The sequence below is a fragment of the Ochlerotatus camptorhynchus genome, unplaced genomic scaffold, assembly GCF_037179485.1.
Source record: "Ochlerotatus camptorhynchus isolate MF236.1 unplaced genomic scaffold, CSIRO-AGI_Acam_v1.1 ptg000025l, whole genome shotgun sequence".
Classification (NCBI taxonomy): domain Eukaryota; kingdom Metazoa; phylum Arthropoda; class Insecta; order Diptera; family Culicidae; genus Ochlerotatus; species Ochlerotatus camptorhynchus.
This window is the reverse complement of record NW_027040517.1, coordinates 1,833,073-1,855,323: the sequence shown is the minus strand read 5'-3', so window position 1 is coordinate 1,855,323 and position 22,251 is coordinate 1,833,073. Positions and strand designations below refer to the sequence as shown.

The window sequence follows — 22,251 nt, the reverse complement described above, 5'->3', positions numbered from 1 at the left end:
TCGATTAATTGGGCTTTATTTTCAAAATTGCCAACGAGTTCCGTGAACCGCTATGCCTCAGGTCACTCTACTGCTCGCTATTGCAATTCTTATTGGAGTCAAGTTTAGTTGTTTGGTGCCCTTTCCATGCTAGAATTGAATCCGTTCAACGCAAGCTTATGACAGATGCTCTTTGTTTCCTCAACTGGCGTGACCCAACAAACTTGCAACCTTACGAGGAGCGTTGCCGTCTCCTGGTAATGGAACCATTAGAGGTGAGACGGACGGTCGCTCAAGCTATGTTCGCTGGAAAGCTGCTTACGGGTGATATTGACTGTCCAACACTGCTGGCTCAGCTAAATATGTATGCTCCTGAGAGGCTTCTTCGTCAACGTGGCTTTCTGTTTTTGGAACCACGGCGCCGAAATTATACACAACACCAGCCAATTCGAGTAATCAGCCGGCAATTCAACAACTTCTTTTATATGTTCGACTTCAATGTATCAGCTGACGTGTTTCGTCATCGGTTACTTGGCCTTTTCCGTACCGTTGACCGTAACTATTTAGTTTAAGTTTTATTCATTTAGACAATAATTGTCAGTTGAATTTTTCAATATATTCAACAGATAAACAAATGAGGGATATATTACATAATGTCAATACTGTATGTTAATCTTTAACGCTTAAGCATTTCGAAGAAAATGTGTTATATCTTGTTCACTCTAATGTTCTTCGTGAAACAAGAGCACATCGTTTATGTGTCACGAAAACAGCTGCTAACACGTTAAAGTCCCCTAGTCTGAACAAGGCATTAGGGATATTTGTTTTCTAATATTAACGAAATAATTTATCTTCTCCCTAAATACATTCAGTATTTATGCATACAAATTCAACGGAATAAGTAAAGAACTAAAAAAAAAGAAAAAAAGAACCCACCATGCAAAAAAAAAAAACAAAGTCGCATCCCCAACGCACTTAATTATTCTATTTTCGCAAATCGCTTATGCAATATTCATCGCCAAACACTTCCTTCTGTCCGGTCTAATTTTAGTACCAAACCGACCGAGTTTCTTTCGCAAACAGCAACATCTCGGTAGTTGCGTGCCATCAGAAGAAAACGAGAAACGATTTACACACCTCCCGCTGGCGCTACGATAGAACTAAGACCACGACGACGCCGGGAGGGAATTTTCCCCATCAGCTGATTTTACGCCACCCAGTTAATCGCTGTACCACAAGAGTTTTCCCACCTGCCCCATGATCTTCCGCTAAGTATATTCACATGTATTCGCAGGTTTAAAGCTGCTCTGTGAGTTTCGGCATCAATTGGTGTTTTTGTTCTTTGATTTCGTCCTATTTCTTCTTAACACCCCAACGACCCAAGCATCTGGATTGAAGCACCATCTGAAGATTCTCGAACATGTGTGTTACGTAGCTATGTTGATCTCTACAACCAACTGGTCTTGTTGTGTCTGAGAGAAAAAATATCCCAACTTTGGTGTAGAAGACGAGAAGAAAATAGGGTAGAGCGCTACTTCATCAGAATAGCGTATTTCCGTTCTATTGAATCGAAAACATAAAACATCTCAATGATTTCACCGTGCACAAATCAATAATTCTTTAAATCCGATAGTTTAGTTCAAAAGCTACAACACAAAGCCTATTAAAGCGCAAATTATAAATATTAACACCCGTTATTCTCGAAAATAAAAAAGCGTTCCAAGCTAATTCATTTTTCTACCTTCATTCGTACGAAACAAAAAATCAATGACGTTTCAAGGTGTTTGTATGGAATTGGAACCCGTATGAGGAATTTGGAATCAAGCAGAAGTCTTATAATTTTAACAAAATGTAAGCCATTTGTGATTCTTTGTCAAATTCAACGGTACATATGAAAAGGGAAATTAATTTAGAAGTCATCTTTAGTGGAAATATGTCCCATGTTTGGTTCAAATCCGTTCGAAAAAGATAGTTAAAGCGCAGGATGTGCTCAGTAGGACGAAAATAAGACCAAAAACCCTACTAGATATGCGAAGAATTTGCGGCTTTTAATCGCTTGTCGTTTTTATTGTGTTTCGTAATTCGCAAATTCTCAAGCAAACACTCGAGCACCAATTTCACGGACTATATAAAGCTAAGTGTACATTTTAGACGGTTCGGGTCGAGTGTAGGTAATACATGTGGGTTTTGAAGAGATGAAAGCAGCAAAGTGTTGGTTGGGTGGGTGGCATATAGAAAAAAAAAACAACTGGTTAAGATCGAATGACAACAAGATTATTCACCCCTTTTGCTCTAGCCGGGGTGGAAAGTTAGGAGACCAGATTGCTTTCAAGTAGAATGATTAATTTACTTCCTAAGTGGAGCAGTTAGTGTGAGCAATTATCAGGGACAGCTCGAATTGATTTCCCGTGCCATTAGACGTCACGTCGTTCGTGCTAGAATGCGATCCTTATGATGAAGGATGTTTCTGAGAACTTTTTTTCCCTTGATTTGTTATTCGTCGATCTTGTTTTCCGTACTGAGTACCAATGCTACCGACGCAGGTAGGCAGCTTCCACACGTGGACCCTACATATCGACCCATCAACTCATAGACCAGCGACTAACGGTTGTACTTCCCTCCAAAGGAAGGCATGATCAGAGATTTTATGCCTCAGAAAATCACGGCGGCACCGACTTGGATTGAAACCAGGCCTTTTGAAGTGAGAGGCAAGGGAAAATATGATAAGCAGCATTTTTCTGGATCATGAATTTGGTTCTTTGTCGAAGACTTCAAACATTTTCTAAAAAAATTCGCTAAAAACCGGATTTTATTTGATTTTTCTCAAGATTTTCTTTCACAGACTTCTTTGTAGGATTGTTCTAAAGTAAATTTGAGATTCTCTCTGGGAGTCAATTGATTTCTTTCTTATAACATCCCAGGCATTCACTCCAGAACACTCCAAGAAATTCACGAAATACGTCCTTATATTCTCTTCGAATGTGTTACTTTTTCTAAGAATTCACTCCAGTTCCTTCAATTTGTTTAATACGCTTGAATTCGTTTCAGAATTTCCATGCAATTCACCGCAAATTTTCTTAAAATTTTTGCTTAAAATTATCTCCTCTATCTCCTTAGAAAATTCCCTTGAAATTAACTTCGGAATTTCCTTCAAACTTTTCGCAGAATTCATTTGGAAAATAGTTAAAATACGATTCCCTTGGCATTTTCACGAACCCTTGAATCCTCTTCACAATCGCCTTGGAATTTTCTAAAGAGGTGAAATCTCACAATTAAATTGGAATTATTGTCAAAATTCTCTTAGAGCTCATCTCAAAACTTCTTGCTGACCTATCTTAGTGTTATCTCTAGAATTCATTCTAAAATATGTTAAAATTTAAGTTGGTTTTTATATTATAAAATTTACATAATATTTCTTCAAAGTGACTGTATCCTCAAAATCTAGTCCAGTCCAAAATCTATATTTTTTAGAATTGTCATTGAAATTCCAGGATTTTTCCCGGTGACTTTGAATTCCCGGTTTTCTCTATTTCCCGGTACACTGGTCACCCTGCAATAGTTACTTTGTCTTCGAGGAATTTACCATTAATTCACCCTTTTCCGCTTCACGATCATCCCTATGGTGTACGGAATAAGTATGCCACTGCCACTGCCTGGAACGATCTTCCCACAATGTCCATATCGTCAGCGAACCAGATAAACTGGCGGGATTTATTTAATATCGTACCCCGCATGCTGATGTCCGTGCACAGGTTTCATAGCACCTTCTAGTGCAATGTTGAAAGGGAGGCAGGAAAGACCATCGTCTTGTCGCCTTGCATGTTTCAAACAAGTCCGATAACGCACTCAAGATCTTCGTTCACACAGCACTGTACACCATCCACCGAAGCCTAGTCAGTTTCCCGGGAAAATCATTCGCGTCCATAATATTCCATAGCTCTTCACAATCAATTAGCCTTTCAATCGATGGAGGATCTGCCGCAACGTAGGGATTTGGTCTGTTGTCGATCACCTGTTCACAAAACTGACTTGATAACTTTCCACAACTTACTAGACGAAAGATGCGTCAGTTTGATCGTTTGTTTTAAAACCTACATCAGGTTGACGGTTCGCATGCGTTATCACATTTGTCAATCGCGTGAACTGAAATCAAATTATGATTTCAATTTGCTGTTGACATCAAAATTGGATTTCGATTTGCTATCATTTTGTTGCAGAACTTCGCCAGGGTGCTTATTATAGTCGCTATATTTATAGTCTGGCGGATAGAATCTCGGGAACCAATTGAGCTGTCAAATAGCGGAACCATACTTATTTTACCCATCAGGCTAAGGCCTTGTTGTCCTCTGCTGTCCGAAGAAGTCGTCTCCACTCTACTCGATCCATGGCCACACTTCGCCAGTCTTCGGAGTCCACATTAGGCACGATTCCCTGCCATAATGTGTCTTTGAATTTCTCTGCTGGTATAATTTTCGGCGGTCATCAGTGAGTCTAAATACACAAACTCATCGACCACCTCGAGTTCGTCACCGTCAATCTGAACTCGGGGTGGGAGGCAAACTTTGTCTTCCCTAGAACCTCTTCCTTTCATGTATTATGTCTTCGATGCGTTGATGGTAAGTCCAATCCGCCTAGCTTCAGCCTTCAGTCTGCTGTACGTTTCCGCCATCGCCTCAAAGTTCCATGCCATTATGTCGATGTCTTCGGCAAAGCAAAGAAGCTGGATGGACTTCCTGAAGATCGTGCCACTCGTGTCTATCCCAGCTCTTCTGATCACACCTTCTAACAGGATGTTGAATAGCAGGCACGAAAGTCCATCACCTTGCCGTAACCACCTTCGAGATTTAAAGGGACTCGAGAGTGTCCCCGATACTCGAACAACGCACATCACTCGATCCATCGTCGTCAGTTAATGAGGAAATCTTACTCGTGCATAATCTGCCATAGCTGATCTCGGTCGATTGTGTCGTATGCGGATTGGAAATCGATGAACAAATGATGTATGGGCACGTCGCGGCATTTTTGCAGAACCTGTTTTTGGCGCGGGCACCAATGAACCCCACCTGGTATTATCCCACGAACTCTCTTGCAAATGGTGACAGACGGCGGCATAGAATTTGGGAGAGTAGACGGCGCTCAGCAGTGTGCTCGCGCAGTAGTTGCAGTAATCCAACTTGCAAATAGCGGAACCAATCTAGCATATCACGACAAACAAAAGAAAAGAGCATTCAGCTTCTGCGAACAAAACTTCGGAAATCATTTTCTCGGGACTCAAGGCTCGCCTACTTCTTCTTCTTCTTATTCACATTTCAAGCTTATTGCTTAGTGCATATTAGCTTATTGCGTGCTCTCAACTTAGTGTTCTAAATGCACTTCTACAGTTATCAATCGAGAGCTTTCGATGCCAATACCAATGGCTGAATTTGTATATTGTGTGGCAAGCACAATGATACTCTATACCCAACTAACTAGAGAAAATTTCCAACCCGAAAGATTCCCTCGATCGGACCGGGGAATCGAACCCGCCGCCTCCGGCTTGGTACTATCGTGCCTTTACTGACTATGCTATGAGGCCCCAGGCTCGCCTACGCAAACTATCAATCGGGTTGGAGGCAGTTTCCCCTATCCAGTGATATGTTAATTTGCGTTCGGTTGGCGAGGAAAAAAAATATCAAAGTTTTGTTTATATAAGTTGATAGTACCTTTTCAATTGTTGGACTACAATATATTGAATTGGTTCCGCTTTTTGGTAGATCGAAATTCTATCCGCCAGACTATACATATAGCGACTATAGTGCTTATCCCTTGCTGATCGTGGATCAGATGAATGCTCGGATTGCCAATTTATCAACACTCTATGCATATACTGTGTAAATCGCCGCTTTCACTTTCTTGTTCTACCGATTGGCGTATTGCAGTAAAACTTTTGCAGTTCAGAAGTGAGAACTACAGAAAATTCTCCAAGAAACAGCTCGCTAAAGAAAAATTAATCTTTTCTCGGGAAAACTGCGGCTAAATCGCATAGGAAAACGTTTTGGTATTCGTCCGGTGTTCTATGATGTTTTCACGATAAATTATTCATAACAATTTTGCACTCACAGGAAAAGGTTACATATACTACAATGCTTCATTTTTCGGAAAATGGTATACATTTGTGATTTCAACTGAGATACAAGTGGAAATTTGGTGATATTTTAAAGGAAAGTTATTACGATGCTTGTGATATCGGAGCAATTGTTGTATTAGGATGCAATTATTCAATAAAAGTACAGATTAACCGGTTTAAGGCAAGCATTTGGATACCCAAGTAACAATTTCGGTTTTATGAGGGTTCTGCAGATCATGATTTAGACTTGTAGAATGCTATAAAACCTCGATAAAACTTGCAATGTTACTTGGGTACTCACAAAATTCGATGGAAAATACAATTGTACTTCATTTAATCAACAGTCACTCACTTCAGAATAATCCTAGGTGGTTTTCACAGTGAATCCATAGTAGCAAATCATCTTTAATTTCAGAAATTTAGGAAATTTACTTTTATGTACGATGTAGCATTGACGGTGCCGTAAAATAAAATTAATATTTCGTATTAAAATCAATCTGGAAAATAAAAGATGGACATCAGTCTGATCGGAATAATCCTATAACTGCCAAATCAGGTATTTACAAACAGCTTAGCGTGTCCCCAGCTTTGTTTATTTTCATTTGATATGAAATTTTATACAAAAAAAAATTTCACAACGCTTCAATCTTCTCAAAATAGTTGATTTTTTTTTTGTATTTTATCCAGTTTTATGCACTAGGGAAGCATAGTGTGGATAGTAAGAGTGATGATTTAGAAAACCCCGGTGAGTTTTTCAGTGCACATTTAAAGCAACACATTCATACACTTCATGGATACATGAGTATAAGATGCAGGTTTAAATGGTTAACGTCAAATTCTTAATACAAAAAATCATTTCAATTTATTGGAGGACAGTTGGAGCACAGCGAGGGTGCCCGTAACAAAACTACAGTATAAAAAAAACAATAGAACCTACACAAACTAAACCCAACGATTCAGATGGTTAAAAGCAAAATAAGCCTATTCTTCTTGCATAAAGCAATAGTTGGCGGCATAAACTGTTCTACAGCTAAAATTGTTTGATAAAAGCTCCTATGGTGGAATATATGATAATATAGTAACGCATGGTAAACCAACAAACAGTATGTGGTAAACCTATTGAAGTAATACTACGATCATTTGACCAATACAACATTTTTATAACGGCCTATGTTGTCAACAATAAAATGTACAGTAGACTTTTTTATCAATTTTTTCAACGGGCCAACCCCCAAATGTGTGCTATTAGGTGAAAAAACCATTCTCTGAAAATTTCAGCTTATTCGGATGTAACACGAGCTGGCACTTTTGAATTAAAGTTTGCATGGGTTTTTTTTTAAATGTATGGAGAAATAACATCTCTTCACTCTTTCGTGCATAAAACTGGTTCACCAAACTCTTTTAAGCTCAGAATTTCAGCACATGTAGCTTGGCCTATAAGAAACAACTTTGGTGAAGACAGCATCATGATTCAAGTTAGTATTCTTGAATTTATATGGGCATTTTTTCGTAAATTGCAACAAAATATAGGCAGCTTATTCAACGTATCAACTAGATTACCACTAAAGAAATTAAAGTTTATATTTTCCACAGGCTAACATCCAGGCTTGTGTCATTAGGTGAGATAACCACCCAACAAACAATTGTAGCTGCAGACTAGCTTATACAGGCAAAAATTAGCTGTATAAGCCAACTTTTGGCTGTATAAGCTAATCTGCAGCTAATATTGTTAGTTGGGCACTCCTTGAATGTTTCAACTGTTTTTGACGTAGTACGGGCTGGTGCTTTTGGTTTAATATTTATATAGGGGATATGGCTGAAATTTTCATGTTCAAAATGCTCATATACATTCAAAAGCGAATATCTCAATAAAAATAACTGGATTCATGATGCAATCTACAGCAAAGTGGTTACTCATTAATTGAACTACAAGTTTTGAAAATCTGAATCAAATCGATGATAAGGTAACTTTTTTATGATCGATAGAGTGCAGGGGTGTCATTTTTTCATGTGTTTTATCCAAATTCTCCATGCAAAATTTAAACTAAAAGCGCCAGCTTGTGTTACATCCGAATGAACTAAAATTTTCAAAGAGTGGTTTTCTCAATAATGGCAAAAACTTAGGGGTTGGCCCGTGGAAAATTAAAACTTTTATTTTTGTGGGCCAGTCTACTGTATATGCCTACAATGTGCTAAGTGAATACGTCTATTAACTGACTCGAGCTAAAAGGAATAAACAAATATGTTGGAAATGTCATCATTGCAGTAAAAACATCTTAATTTTTTTTTACAAAATTGTTGATTATTTCGAAACATGGCGCAGCACCTATTTTACCTCTGTTTTTTTTTAATCTTATGTATTTTTATTATGTCTAGCCATCCAAATAATTTTCGCGATAGCAATCAAATTAATAAGGAGTAATAATTACAACTCTTGATGGAATTAAAATAGAAAGCTGCTTGAACGAGAATATTAAGATCCTATTAAAATTACACATTTATACAGAAAACAGATGCGTTTCGATTTAATAAATTTATTTTAAACACAATAATAACATTTTATTCTGTGGCTTCGAAAAGGTCATCACGGATAATAGTTTGTTCGTCCGATACTCGTTTCACATAAGTTCCTAATATTTGAAATCAATGTAAGAGATGTATTTGTTCACTTCAACGCAATCCATGATGCTTTTATCCACCGGAAAGCATATTTTGACGCACTAACAATTCATTCATTTAGCTTCAGATCCTGTAAACGCAGTCGTTCACTCTCATAGAATGCTTTCTTCTCTGACGGGGTTTTAAGTGTAGCTTTCCGAATTACTTTCGCTTTTTCGCAGTATTTCTGTGGATTGTAAGCAGGTACATTCATGTCATCCCAACATTCCTCATCGTCCAATAATGAATTTGTTTTTTCAGGCTCAGGCTCCTCATCGCTTGTTCTATCCCTATATGTTTTGAATGGATCCTTCGGCTGGCTGTTGTTATAAATAAGATCCGGAGATTTTGCGCCTTGGGAAACATTCGGCGAAGCAGTCGAGATGCAGTATTTATATGTTTCGAAGGATGCACGATCTTCACATTGCTGGGTATGAATTTTAAGCTCAGGTGCAGCTACACGATGTGATTCATTAAACGGACACGACACAAATTTTTGATGTGGATGATTTTTCCGACATTTGAATAAATGTTTTGACATGGCATGAGCCTGTATCCGATGGGCCTTTTCGTAAGGACACTGCAGCAATTCATTGTATCCAGGTGGAGTCGACATTGCTCAGATGCGACAATAATTTTCTTTCCTAACAACACCTTATTTTAACTAACTAAAACTATACCACGTTTAACTTTCCACAGAATTACGTCAACTGTACACGAAACCACGAGCTTATCTTTTGAGATGGAGCAATAATTCGAGATTTTTCTACCTCGCTTGTAGCAAATCGAATAATCATTTCATAATATTACTAGCGTTTGACAGCTCTTTCTTTTGGCTCTAGTACGACTTCTGCTACGTTATGCATACGTGCGCATGCGCAGTGGCGGAAACCCTGTCGCACCTGGTGTATGTAAAAATGAATACGTACTATAGTATTAGTTTAAATTTATTATTTTATTTTCAAACGTTTATCAGAAAATATTTACCGAACACTATTTTATAACAATTTTTTTCGATAAATATTATTTAATGAAAATAATTAACTTTAAATCTACTACAACGTCTAATAGGGTGTCAATGCATTTTTTAAATCGGCCCCATACAAATATTCATTTCCTCGGAAGAAGACCCTATGTAAAATTTGTGCTCAATCGGACATGATTTGGGGTGGCGCAAAATCGTCACCTTTGAAAATCTTCGAAGGTTCAGAATTCGAAAAATTTAGTTTGATGCCAAAAAATTGTTTTGTCGACTTTCTGATACTTAGTGAATTTTCGGAAGTCGACATTTTTTTATGCAAAATAACATAAAAATGCATGAAACGCCGAGATCTAATGTTAACTCGATTTGGCTTTAAACGCAGAATCAAGACACACCCACGCAAACAAATGTTTGCTCTATCAGATGCTGGTGTTAGATAGCTTAAATGTGTTGTGATTTTCAAGAAATTAACGTTTAAATCCATTGCGTACGTTTGGTTAGAAATGAAGTTTTTTTTCGACACCAAGAAAATATTCTGGGTTCTTCAATCAGGCGGGCAATATGCCCCATCTATCAACTAATATGCTCCCACAACAAAGAGACTGTATGCTCTATTCAAAACGTATAGTATAACGTATAGTCAAAGGTGTGGCATGCCCCAGAGCATTAATTTTAGATGTTTCATACAGCATGGATGGAGTAAACGCTTTCTTAAATAAGCTTACCAAAATAGCTTTATAAGATTTAATTGTTATTATTTATTTGTGACAATTGACAGCTGTGCAACTTGCACAACAGAGTTGTCCCATTAAATACTTGAACTGCCCATCAGTATTGTATTTATATTCACCCCTATTCTGTATTTCGTTTCGGACGAAATTCTCTTACAAAATTTTTTTTTTTCGTATGGGAATTTCGTTTGAAACGAAATACAGAATAGGGGTGATTAGGCCTGAATTCATGGAAATGCAAAGGGTCCGGGGTAGTTTTATACCTTCCTACGCTATCAGAAAAAAAAACCTTTTGTCAAAAATTAACTTTCTGGGACTTAATTTTATCGTGAAATAGCAATCAGAAAGCATTGACGAACACGTGCGCTGAAAATGAGTTGCTGCTTTTTGTTCCTTTTTGAATTATGATGTACAGAAGTGCATGGGAAGAGCGCTACGACTTTTGTCAAACAAAAGTACTATTCTGCCCCAGTGTGTGGTCTTTCTTAAAATACCATAAAAGCTGGATTTAGACGAGACAAGTCAATTGATCAACTCACTTGAATTCAACTGAATAGAATCGAACGTGTAAAAGCCGGCGCACAATGCATACGTTTTTGGGTTTTTTGACAGATAATGCATGGACTAACTGTCAAAAAACCGGAAAACGTATCCATTGTACGCCGGCCTTAAACCTTGTCGTTCAACTGACTCGAATTGAACCAACACTCAAAAAATTCCACACGTTTGATCGACGTGTTTAAACACTTGATTTTTTAAATGCAGAATCACATTTACTTTAAGTGTATTTCACCTTAGTTCAATGTGTTATACACGTTAATTTTTAGTGTTTCAAACTTTGAAAAGTTGAAACATTTTCACTATCTTTTCAAGTGTATTTCACATTGAATCACAATACTGTTCAAAACAGATGGATTTAAATGTTTTGCATTTCAATACGATGTGAATGTCTTGCTCAGAAAGGTAAACATCGAAAACAAGAGTTGTGACTTTATCCTATCAGCCAACCGTGGCACAGTGAGATCGAACGAAGACTCCGACTACAGCACATCCAACAACAGTCCATGATCGAAACCCAAATCAGACCCATTAAAAAGATATGTGAAAGCTCTGGCCTCTGAAATTTGTTTATATATTTGTCGATTCATTTTTAGAGTCGGTAAAGTAGAAGTCGATAAAGTAGAATATGGTTGAATATTGAACTATGATGTGCAAAGCTATTGATATCACCATATGAAGCACATAGAATCCAAGTGTGTCACAATTCAAATCCATAGTGTTCAGGCATGGTTCATAGCATAAAATTCACACATGAAATGGATGTGTTTCACAATAAGCGCAAAATTAAGTGTGAGACACATGATGATGACGTGTGCAATTTTTTGAGTGATGTAGTTGAGTATAGTCAATTTGTGAATTTTGTGAAAAGTGAATTTTTTGAGTGATATAGTTGAGTATAGTCAACTATAGTATCTATAGTTGAGAGTAAAGAGAAAATACTTCCGTACACGTCAGTCACCACGTTTATTCTGCCCATCCTATATTTCATACTTTGCAAAGCCTACTCATTTACATCTGTCGACTAGCACATCTTCTTTGGTTCCGTTGTTTTTTTTTTTAATTTAATAATTGAAATATTTATATATTTTTTAAATTAACCTAACGTTCTGAGACATTTCATGCAATGTAGCAAATATTGTATACAAATGCCCATTGTTGTAAACAACATTGTTTACAAGTTGCTCGGTTGCGTGAAATGAAATACAAGTTTACGGGAATTAATGTTTACATCACTATTAAAATTCAGAATTTTTATCAGTGTAGCTGTACGCAATCAGTAACTGAATTTGCATTTCTCGTTGACAATATACTACATTCAAATTTATTAACAAATAATAGCAAACTTACCGATCACCACTGGTGTTTGCATCAACATTTACCTGTAACGAAAATAGAAAACGTTGTAAGTTATTGTGCATGGTCTCAAGGTTACTAAAAACAAGCTACACGTGATTACACAAATGAAAATTCAGTTGATTGCTTCATTCAAACACAGATCCATGTACATGTCAACATGGTAGTGAAAAAGCGACGTCAGCTGTTGTTAACACGGAGCAGATATTTCACTGTTTTATTTACGTTCGCATTCTTTCCTAATTGAATTTCGCTCTTTTGTGCCATTCCTATACATTTGAAGCACATATTGTATCAATCATCAAGCAATATTACTGTCTGTTTCTCTGCAGCATAAAAAACAATTCCTAATGTAAAGGGTTCTCTCTGGATATCTTTGATCACACGCTCGTCACGTTTTTGTTGATTGAAAGGATGGATTAGATCTGGATTCGCATTGGAAAATGATGCGATCTTTTAAAGTACGACCGACGATCTTTCAAGCCCGGGTTAGAGAAGTTGTACAAATGAATTACGTCCCATAAACAGTTAACAATGTTTTCTAAACCGCATCTAGCGTACGTCATATATTTTCTATTTTTTACCTGACCGTTCGGCCCGAATTATATCAATAACTGTCCAGGATCGATCAACTCAGTAATGAGAAGAAGCTTGGGTGCGATCTTCTGCTCAGTAAACCTGCCTAACGTATTTAAAGCGCGGGCCAAATGTCGGTAGCATTGGTACTCAGTACGGAAAACAAGATCGATAGAAAACAAATCAAGGAAAAAAAAACCTTTTTTTTTTTCCTCTGTTTGGGACCTAACACTACTGCGACCAGTAAATTGATCTATTGTAGTATATCCCGTGTCCTTAGTTTAGTGCATGTCGTATTACTCCATCACTATTGAGAAATGATGAAGTATTCGATTTTTTTATAGTTGCCACTCTTGCATTTATCGCAAGGATCCGACTCTAATTGAAAGGTCCCGCTATTTATACCCTTCGGAGTGTTGAAACACCCTCCAAAGGCGCGCCTCTTTGTCAGTCAAAATCGGATTCCTTAGCAACAAAATTAAGGTATGACACCGATAATGACCATGCATCAGAACCCTAGTCTTAACCACTTCAAACTAGGGAACAACGATTAGAAGATTGGGAATCACATAGATGACGACAACTAACTCATTTTTTCCTTGTTTCAAGATCATCCTCGGTAGACAAAGCCGAGTCTTGTCACTATCAACAAGGCATAAAAAGTAACAAGGACTAAGATGTGTTCCTTGGATTACTGAAAAATCCTGTTCCCCTAGTTTGAAGTAGTCAGGACTAGGAATCGGTGGTAGATCTTACATCCCGTAACGTACCACGAAAAGGTGATATACCCACGTTACGGGGTAAAAAAAAAACCTTAATACAGTTAAAGCATAGTACACGGATCACACGCGACTGAAAAATATATAAACAATAAAACTAGCACACACCTAAAACACATCAAAATCTAATCGAGCGAATGCCAAACCTGGTTGTTCGTTCGCGATAGCGTCATCACACAAATCCATCCTTACAACCGACACTGGCCGATCCCGGGTAAGCATGCGGCTTAAGCGTCACTTTGGTAAAGTAGACCGCATGCCAGGTAAAGTTAGCCCGGATGAGACTGCCTCAGGGCCAGTCCAAGTGTAAATCTTCCTAAAAAGAAGAGATCGAGCCAGCTTGAATACCACCGAAATTGATCGGGTAGAATTGGGAAGCAGCATAATCTCTCACAACATCGAAATATTTCCGCAAAGCTCACGGTAAGAGAGCACACAAACCTAAAACGATGTTACGTGTGATAGAATCCCGGCGCAGTACGGAAAACAAGATCGATGAAAAACAAATAATCGAAGAAAAAACCAAAATGGATTAATTTAACAAAAAGGTTAATCATTACCCATAACAAACAATTATGCAAAGTTTCATGCAAATCGGAGAAGGTCGAGTTTTTCCGATTCTTCTTTTGGCGTGGAATTGCTCAAGGAGGGACTTTTCCCGTCATTTTGACATTAATCATATCGGGAATGCCAAATTTTTTATTTTAATATTATTCTAACAAATACACTGTGCATGCCCTTTTTTGTTGAATGGGAGTGGTTTATAAAATAATTTGTAGATCCATAAAAGCCAATGAATGGTTATACTTATAAACACTGGAATAAGAGACCAGCGGAGAAAAAAAAACATGAATTTGGCAACAAGATAAACATCAAAGCAAACCTGGCATCACTTGCATTTGTAACTGTTTGCGAGTGACTTCGCAAATGCACCGACGAGCGAGTTCATGAGTGATTGTTAAACGATTTTAATACTCCTCCCTAATAGAAGCAAACCATTTGTAAACATTGCAGATTGGAACCGCTTTTGACAGTTCGATTGGAATCATAACAGTGTCTCCGCTGGTCTCTTATTCCAGTGTTTCTAGTTATACTGTAAGTTATTAACTGAAAATAACTTTGTAGGATCTTAAGCGTTTTTGGAGGTTCGTATGGACTTTGGAATACACAGACAAATAACTGAAAAATATCAGAGAAGGCTAAATATGTTTAATAGTATAATGATTCATATCTGGATTAAACTGAACCATGTAAGTTGGAGCACTTCTAAAAAGAGCCTCAGAACGTTTGCAAAGCAACTTAATGCATGCATCCCACAACACTCGACAAAGAGAGTGTGGTTTTCCCATTTGCATCGCACAATCTTTTCCAGCTTATCTATGAGAAAGCGATCTACACAATGAGCGGAGCATTCAGTGCAGCGCAGAGCGGATGGGTCTTCTTTGAGTTCTTTGCAGTCTGTGCTTACCACGATAGCATGCATAGGAGATGAAGAAGTGCACATCAAAGAAGAATTGTGCATGCTTGCCTACACATTAGACTAAAAATAAATAAAAATTCTCACAGGCCAACACTGTAATTTGTTTCTTTAGTTGAGAAAACCATTCTCTGGAAGTTTCATCTCATTTGGTTTTAATATGAGCTGGGGCTTTTAGTTTTGAATTGATAATTTGGATAAAATACATGAAAAATGACACCCCTACACTCTTTCAAACATAAAAAAGTTTCCTTTTTTCTCGATTTGATTCAGATTTTTAAAACATGGGCCTCAACCAATGAGTAACACCTTTGCTAATGACTCCATTTTTTTTACTAGTTCGTTTATTTACTAGGCTTAGTCTTCTGTGACACTTTGCGGAGCCAAAAATCCGTATTTTTTAATTAACATTTTAAACAGCAGTAAATCCAGCTTAGTATTGGGTACCAATTATTCGTGGCGGGCTCGAGGTTAATGGATAACAATTTCGATTGGAAATATGTAGGTAGGAAACAGGTTTCTGAAGCCTCCTTCAGATACTACTTTCAAACGGTTGACCAAATGCTGGCTGGGCAGGGGCAAGTAGCACAGAAACAGGTGGATAATAAGACTGGGACACAAAGGAAAATGTATGGAAAGAAGGGGATGGTCACATCAAACACTAACATCAGACAAACAAAGGAATTCGTAGGTCGCCTGCATGTAGGGAAGATCACGGGTTCCCAATACATCTCTTACTTCACAATGACTGCATAATGAATCCAGTAAATGCTATTCCTGAATTTTTATAGGGACATTTCCACAAAATCCCCTGTATAAACATTAAACCAATAGCGCCGGCCCGTGTTATGTCAAAAACAGCTGAAGCATTCAGAGAGTGGTCATCTTACTTAAATACATGAGTCTGGATGTTGGCCTGTGGAAAATATGAACTTTTATTTTTTAGTGGTAATCAAGCTGATACAACAAAGCAGTTATGGAATAGAATAAAAACCTTTATAATACTAACTTGAATCGTGATGCTGACTTCAGCAAGGTTGTTCCTTATAGTTTAAGCTACATGTGCTGAAATTCTGAACTTAATCGATTTTGCTGAACCAGTTCTATGCACGAAAGAGTGAATGAATGTTATTTCTCCATACATTTCAACCAAAAGCGCCAGTTCGTGTTACATCCGAATGTGCTAAAATTTTCAGAGAGTGGTGTTCTCACCTAATGGCACAATTCGGCGGGTTGGTCCGTTGAAAACAATGATAAAAAATTTCTCCCATATAAATGTGGGCCAGTCTACTACACATGGTGCCACTCTTTGCATCGGAGCCATCGAAGCGGTGGTCACACTCTGCGTTTTCGTTATTTTGGATGTGTGTCTTTCTTCTTTTCTCTGCTGCTTTACACTTACGCAGCGTGAAAGGCTAGCAAACATTGTATTTGCTTGATTCTAACTTTGTGTATTTCAGATAATCAGCTTATTGTGCGCATTGAGCGATCATATATCAGCCCTTCTGGAGGTAAAACATACTTTAATATTTATGGGCACTTGAAAACCTCTATTAGGTACTGCAGCGTGACGTCATAAATGAACTCAGTGTTAATCGGCTGAACGTTTTTGACAGTTCAGTGGTACTGTTTACAAGCACTTAGTCGTTTTTTCGAAAAAAAATATTCTTAAATTTCCGAATTTCAACTTGAAAATTGTCGAGGAACAGCGCGCAGAAAGGATGTTGCTCATGGACATTGCAGAAGTGTGGTTTACATCTCACTGCAGTCCGAAAAATTATCGAGAAAATCCACCCAAGAAAAAATCGACTAAGTCCACGTAAACAGTACCACTGAACTGTCATCAGATTGAGGTTAACCCCGACGGTGCAAAACCTAATATTCTCTTTATAAAAAAAAAACACGTAAGAAAACGTTAACTCGTGTTCAGAATGATTATCCGTCAACTAACTTCAATGATCAGAACTTGAAGCGTAATTTTTGGATGATTTCTTGCCTCTTAGATACTTTGAATATAAATTTCAGAAATTTGTAAAGTATTTTTGAATTATAAACAACTGGTAGTCATTCGGTAATTTTCTAAATTACTGAAAAATCTGTAATTCTCAAAATAGTGTAATGTCACAATTATCGAACCGTTCGGTAGCTTTGTACACATTATTCTGTTAAATTTTAATTGAGCTCATTTTTGTTTTACCAAAACATTATGTATTATTTGTGGCTAATCTGTAAGCTATTGATTTGGGTTGGCGGTTTTCGATTTGTGAGGAAAAGGCATTAGGACGGTTTGTTTTCAAATGCTAATGGGCCATTTTCTTTTGTTGCTCCAATATAATTCGCACACTGTCAAAAATCTTTCCACAAAAAACAAACTTTGATTAAATCTAAATAAAAATACCAGCAAACCTGACAGCTGATGACACAACCTTCTAAGAAAATTCTATAACAGCGAACCACATCATTTGAATTCCGGAGTGGTTTGAGATTTGGGCATAATTGCATTTGTAAACAAACACGTTAATCACCGATTTCTCGCGAATAAAAGCTCAATCTCGAAAAGTTTTTTTTTTTTTTTTTCCTTTATTAACGAGACTTTCAGCCTTAGGCTGGTTCATCTCTAGGCATCTCGAAAAGTAGTATCACTATGAGGTAGAGGAATGATTCCTCTATCATTTCGTATAGTTTGTTTGTGAGATTGAGCTTTTATTCAAGAGAAATCAGTAATTGACGTGTTTGTTTACAAAAGCAATTACGCCCAAATCTCAAATCACTTTGGACTTAATTTTTTCGCCTGTTGGTCATCTGTCACTTCATTTAGATATAAGGCTACACAAGTAACAAAGTGTTACAGCCTTATTTTACAAAAAGGCGAATCAGCAGACTTATTGGTTACTATAGGTTGCGTTTTCGCATTCCAATTAATATCAACTTCTAATGCATCTGTGACAGATTTTAATAGTATGTACTTTGCAAACCATATTTTTCGTTCAAATTGAAAATTAGGATTTTGATAGTTTAATTTCGTAGATTCGAATGTTACCCCTAAATTATGGGTACCCCGTTCCGTCAGCATCAGCATGATATTCAGTATTAGCGAATGATTCGCTAGTTTTGAGAATGAGTATTATTGAAGATAAATAAAGATGCTTCCATCTTCCAAGTTATAAAAGAGCTTGTCGAGATCCTACGATGGCGAAAAGCTTTTGTTTCGTTACGTAATGATGCACCAACCACAAAGCAGCTCACTGCAAATATAGCCTTTTCAAAATTCTAGGGGCATAACCCAGTCATGAAAAATTGTGAGTATGTACTTCTGGTTCCCCCTGTCATTTTTTCATGTTTTCCACTGTTTTTCTTGTACATTTGTTTGTACATGCAAGCTCCGTTGGCCTATGAGAGATTTTATTTTGTTTACTCTGTGTGACGCCACACGAAACCACCGTAGACGACAGAACGAAAGACCACTTCAGTTCGCTAGTGAATGAGATTTGCGACAACGTAACATCATCGTTGGATGAGAAAAGACCGTATGAATTACAAAAGCTATTCAACGCCGAGTACTGGGTGACTGATGTGCGATGTCATTCTGAGTAGCAGCATCAGTCACGCTTACCTGTCGTCGATGTCCTGTTCACTGGCTGTGTCGAATTTGACCTGCACCGGAGTGAGTAAATCGAGGTGGTTTGAGATTCTTGCTAGTAATACTGTACGTTTCATGAGCAAAAAATAGTCTATTGAAGGGTTTAAATCCACATACTTTGGTACTTTGGATTAAAATATGGTGCTTTTGGTGAAGGGTAGAGTAAAAGAAAACCATTGTACCCATGTAAAACGACTATTTAGAAAAAGAAATGTATATTTCTCGGCTTTCTTAGAACGTACTTAGATAAAAATCCGATTGGATCGCCATAAGCCAAGATGAATGAATAATATACCTACTGATCATTCGAAGTCCACTGAACCATTTTATATAAGCACAATAGAATAACAGCATGGTTTATTAACGCAGGAAATATTTGGTAGGCCAGTTCGGTTATAATAAAAGCTACCACTTGCACCATTTTTTTTTTTCGAAAGAAGGTCCCAATTTCTTAAAATTCATCAATTTTCGGTTGTCTACATGCATCAAATAAATCGCCGTATTTTTTTATTCTACTAGCGACATTTGGTTCGGTTAGTTTTGAAAAAATAGAACACCTTTTAGTTGGAACCGGTCTACATAAACTCATTTAGCACCGTCCCTCGAAAGATATCTGCGTACGTACCTAGGTATTTTTACGCTTTTTAAACATTCTTGGATGGCAGCATGTCACTGTCATCTTCACCGGGTGCATTATATGCTCTGGCTACGTGCCGATAGTCCTTCTCCCGTATACGCTTTTCCGAAGCAGCGTGTCGCTTTCTCACACAACTAGCATGCGGTTAGCCAAGTGTCTGTATCTACATTTATAGCCTTTATGAATATATTGCAAAGCATTCCTTCTTAGTCTTAGTCTTAGTTAAGATTATTTTTACAAATTAAGTTTTCTCGCGACTGACGGCAGAAAAGAATTTCTGACACATTGAAAAATATTAGCGATAGAATGATTTGGCATGGATACGGACAAAAGTGTTCATTAATGTTTTCAATTCATCTTGCTGGTTGTGACATTGCGTCGATTGAATAATCTTTCAATAACGATGATTAACCTGTTTAATTACGGCGCTAATGGAACCGAATACTTGTTTATTGAGACAGATTTATGAGAAATCATGTGTAACGAATTGTTATTCTAGGTTTCTATTGGATAATAAAGTTGCATCTTCAAACATATATCCCATTCTATGTTTCTGTAAATAATGTACATTAAAGCATATAGAAAATTTCCTTACATAGATTCCCATCTGGTGTACTGTCTGAATTATATTTTTGATCCATTTTCAAATTAACTGTTTAAATTTATGTTATCGTTGATTTCATAAATAAATGGTATAACTTTCCCACCATTGACAATTGACCTAGTGTGCAAGTGTTCTTGTCTTGTATGTGTTCTTGTGTGTTTGTCAAACCTAATCTAAAACTTTTGAAGTTATATGTTGAAGATGAATCACCGTGGGCTTAGCCTTATTGTATTCAATACTACTCAATGAGAAAATACAATGAATCTCTAAGGGCCACCAATTTTTGACTAATTGTTAACATCCCCACTCCCCCTCGTAGCGTATTTTACTGTACTTAATACATGAACTGTCACAACTTCTCAAACCACCTCCAACCATAGTTAAAACGATAATTGTAAAATTTAAACTGCTTCCATAGTAATCCCCATACACATTTTCAACCATTCACATAACCCCTAAACCTTCATAATTTTTTACAAATTTTTGCACAAGCTCATAAGTATTTTGAATATAAGAATATATAATAATAATAAGAAACGATCAATTTTAACTTGCTTTTCTATCGATTCGACAAAAATGGAAAAACGAAAAAATAAATTGCGTATCGTGCCCATAACAATTTGACAAAATCAATCATTCACATTCGCATTCAGTGAGTTGTACACATTCGTAGGTGATACAAGTCCTACACCATTGTTTGATAGTATTGCCACCTCCGTCCGTTACCTTATTGACCGAGATTTTGGGATTGATATCGGCCTCTTAGATGGAAGTAGCACTATCTCCTTGCAACTGCTGGGGATGGGAAGGATTGTTAGTTGAGCACTTACTTAAGAGAAATGCAGAGAACTCTCCGGCCTCTCCTAAGTGTCATAGAAGATTGAAGTTTGTAAATCATAGTATACGTCCGGTAAACGTTGCTGGAAAATTTTCAGGGGATACTCAAAATAATCAGGATAGGCAAATTTTTGTCCAATTTTGAAGTGTTGGTACTTCGTCAAATATAATCCGATTTTATTCTTCCAAAAGCACTCGACTGGAAAACTAATAAAGTAGCCACGAAAATACCCTTGGTCATCGAAGATATTCTGGGTTTCCGGAGGGCTTATCTAAATTGTTAAATTTGTTATGTGATTTTCTGAAGTATGTCGTTTAAAATCGATATTTTCAGTAAATACTCAGAGAAAAGATCCATTTCCAAAGCGAATGATATACCAAGAACTAAAATTGGCCTATAATCAACTGAGATATGGTCATTTCCCAGGAATCGGTTCTGATGGAGGGTTCTGACTGCGGTCAGATCTTTTAATCACTCAAAACATGCCGTGCGACAGCTCATTTTTTTATAGTTTCTTATCAATAGGCTTTCGAAAGACTTTGAATGCATCATTGACCACTTTAGCTACTCTCGGAACCTACGGGATGTCCCCGGGAGAACCTTCAGCAGAGGAAAATTGCATTTTTACCCCAAATATGCCGTATCACAGCTCATTCTTCATATTTTTCATGAATAGGCTTTCGATAGGCTTTAAATGCATCATTGGCCGCTCTCGGAAACTTCGGGATGCCCCCAGGAGAACCTCCAGGATGCCCCCAGGGGAACCTGTAGCAGGAGACAACTGCACGTCTACACCAAAACATGCCGTGCGACAGATCTTTCTTCATTTTTTTCATGAATAGGCTTTCCATAAGCTTTAAATAGATCATTGACCACATTGAACGCTCTTGGAGCCACAGGATACCCCCGGGAAAACCTGTAGCAGGGGACAATTGCGTTTTTACATGAAAACATGCCTTGCGACAGCTCTCTTTCTTCATGAATAGGCTTTCGATAGGCTTTGAGTGGATCATGCTTCAAGCATCCTCTGAAAATACAAATTTATGCAAAAAATCAGTGCTTCAGACTTTATTAGCCCCCTGAAGATAAATGGTAAAGAAGTGCCAGAGTAGGCTAGCCTACAAAATTAAAGTTCTAATTTTCCACGGACCAACTCCTAGATTTGTTCCTTTAGGTGAAAAAACCACTATCCGAATGTTTCAGCTCATTTGGGTTTAAAATGAGCTGGCGCTTTTAGTTTGAATGTTGTATAGGGAATTTTGATAGAATACATGAAAAAAATTATTTATTTATTTATTTAATCACCATCTTTGACATTTTAGGCATACAG

The 22,251-nt window shown here is 37.4% G+C and overlaps 2 protein-coding genes across 6 annotated transcripts in view; both read right to left on the bottom strand.

The window, feature by feature from the left end:
- Positions 1-22,251, bottom strand: part of LOC135707967 (F-box/LRR-repeat protein 16) — a 125,766-nt gene that overhangs the window by 52,281 nt on the left and 51,234 nt on the right. The window lies entirely within an intron of this gene.
- On the bottom strand, positions 8,557-9,537 carry LOC135707712 (gametocyte-specific factor 1 homolog). The gene has a single exon (XM_065229600.1). It carries the CDS (start codon positions 9,357-9,359, stop codon positions 8,814-8,816), a length of 546 nt encoding a protein of 181 aa, XP_065085672.1. The 5' UTR covers positions 9,360-9,537; the 3' UTR covers positions 8,557-8,813.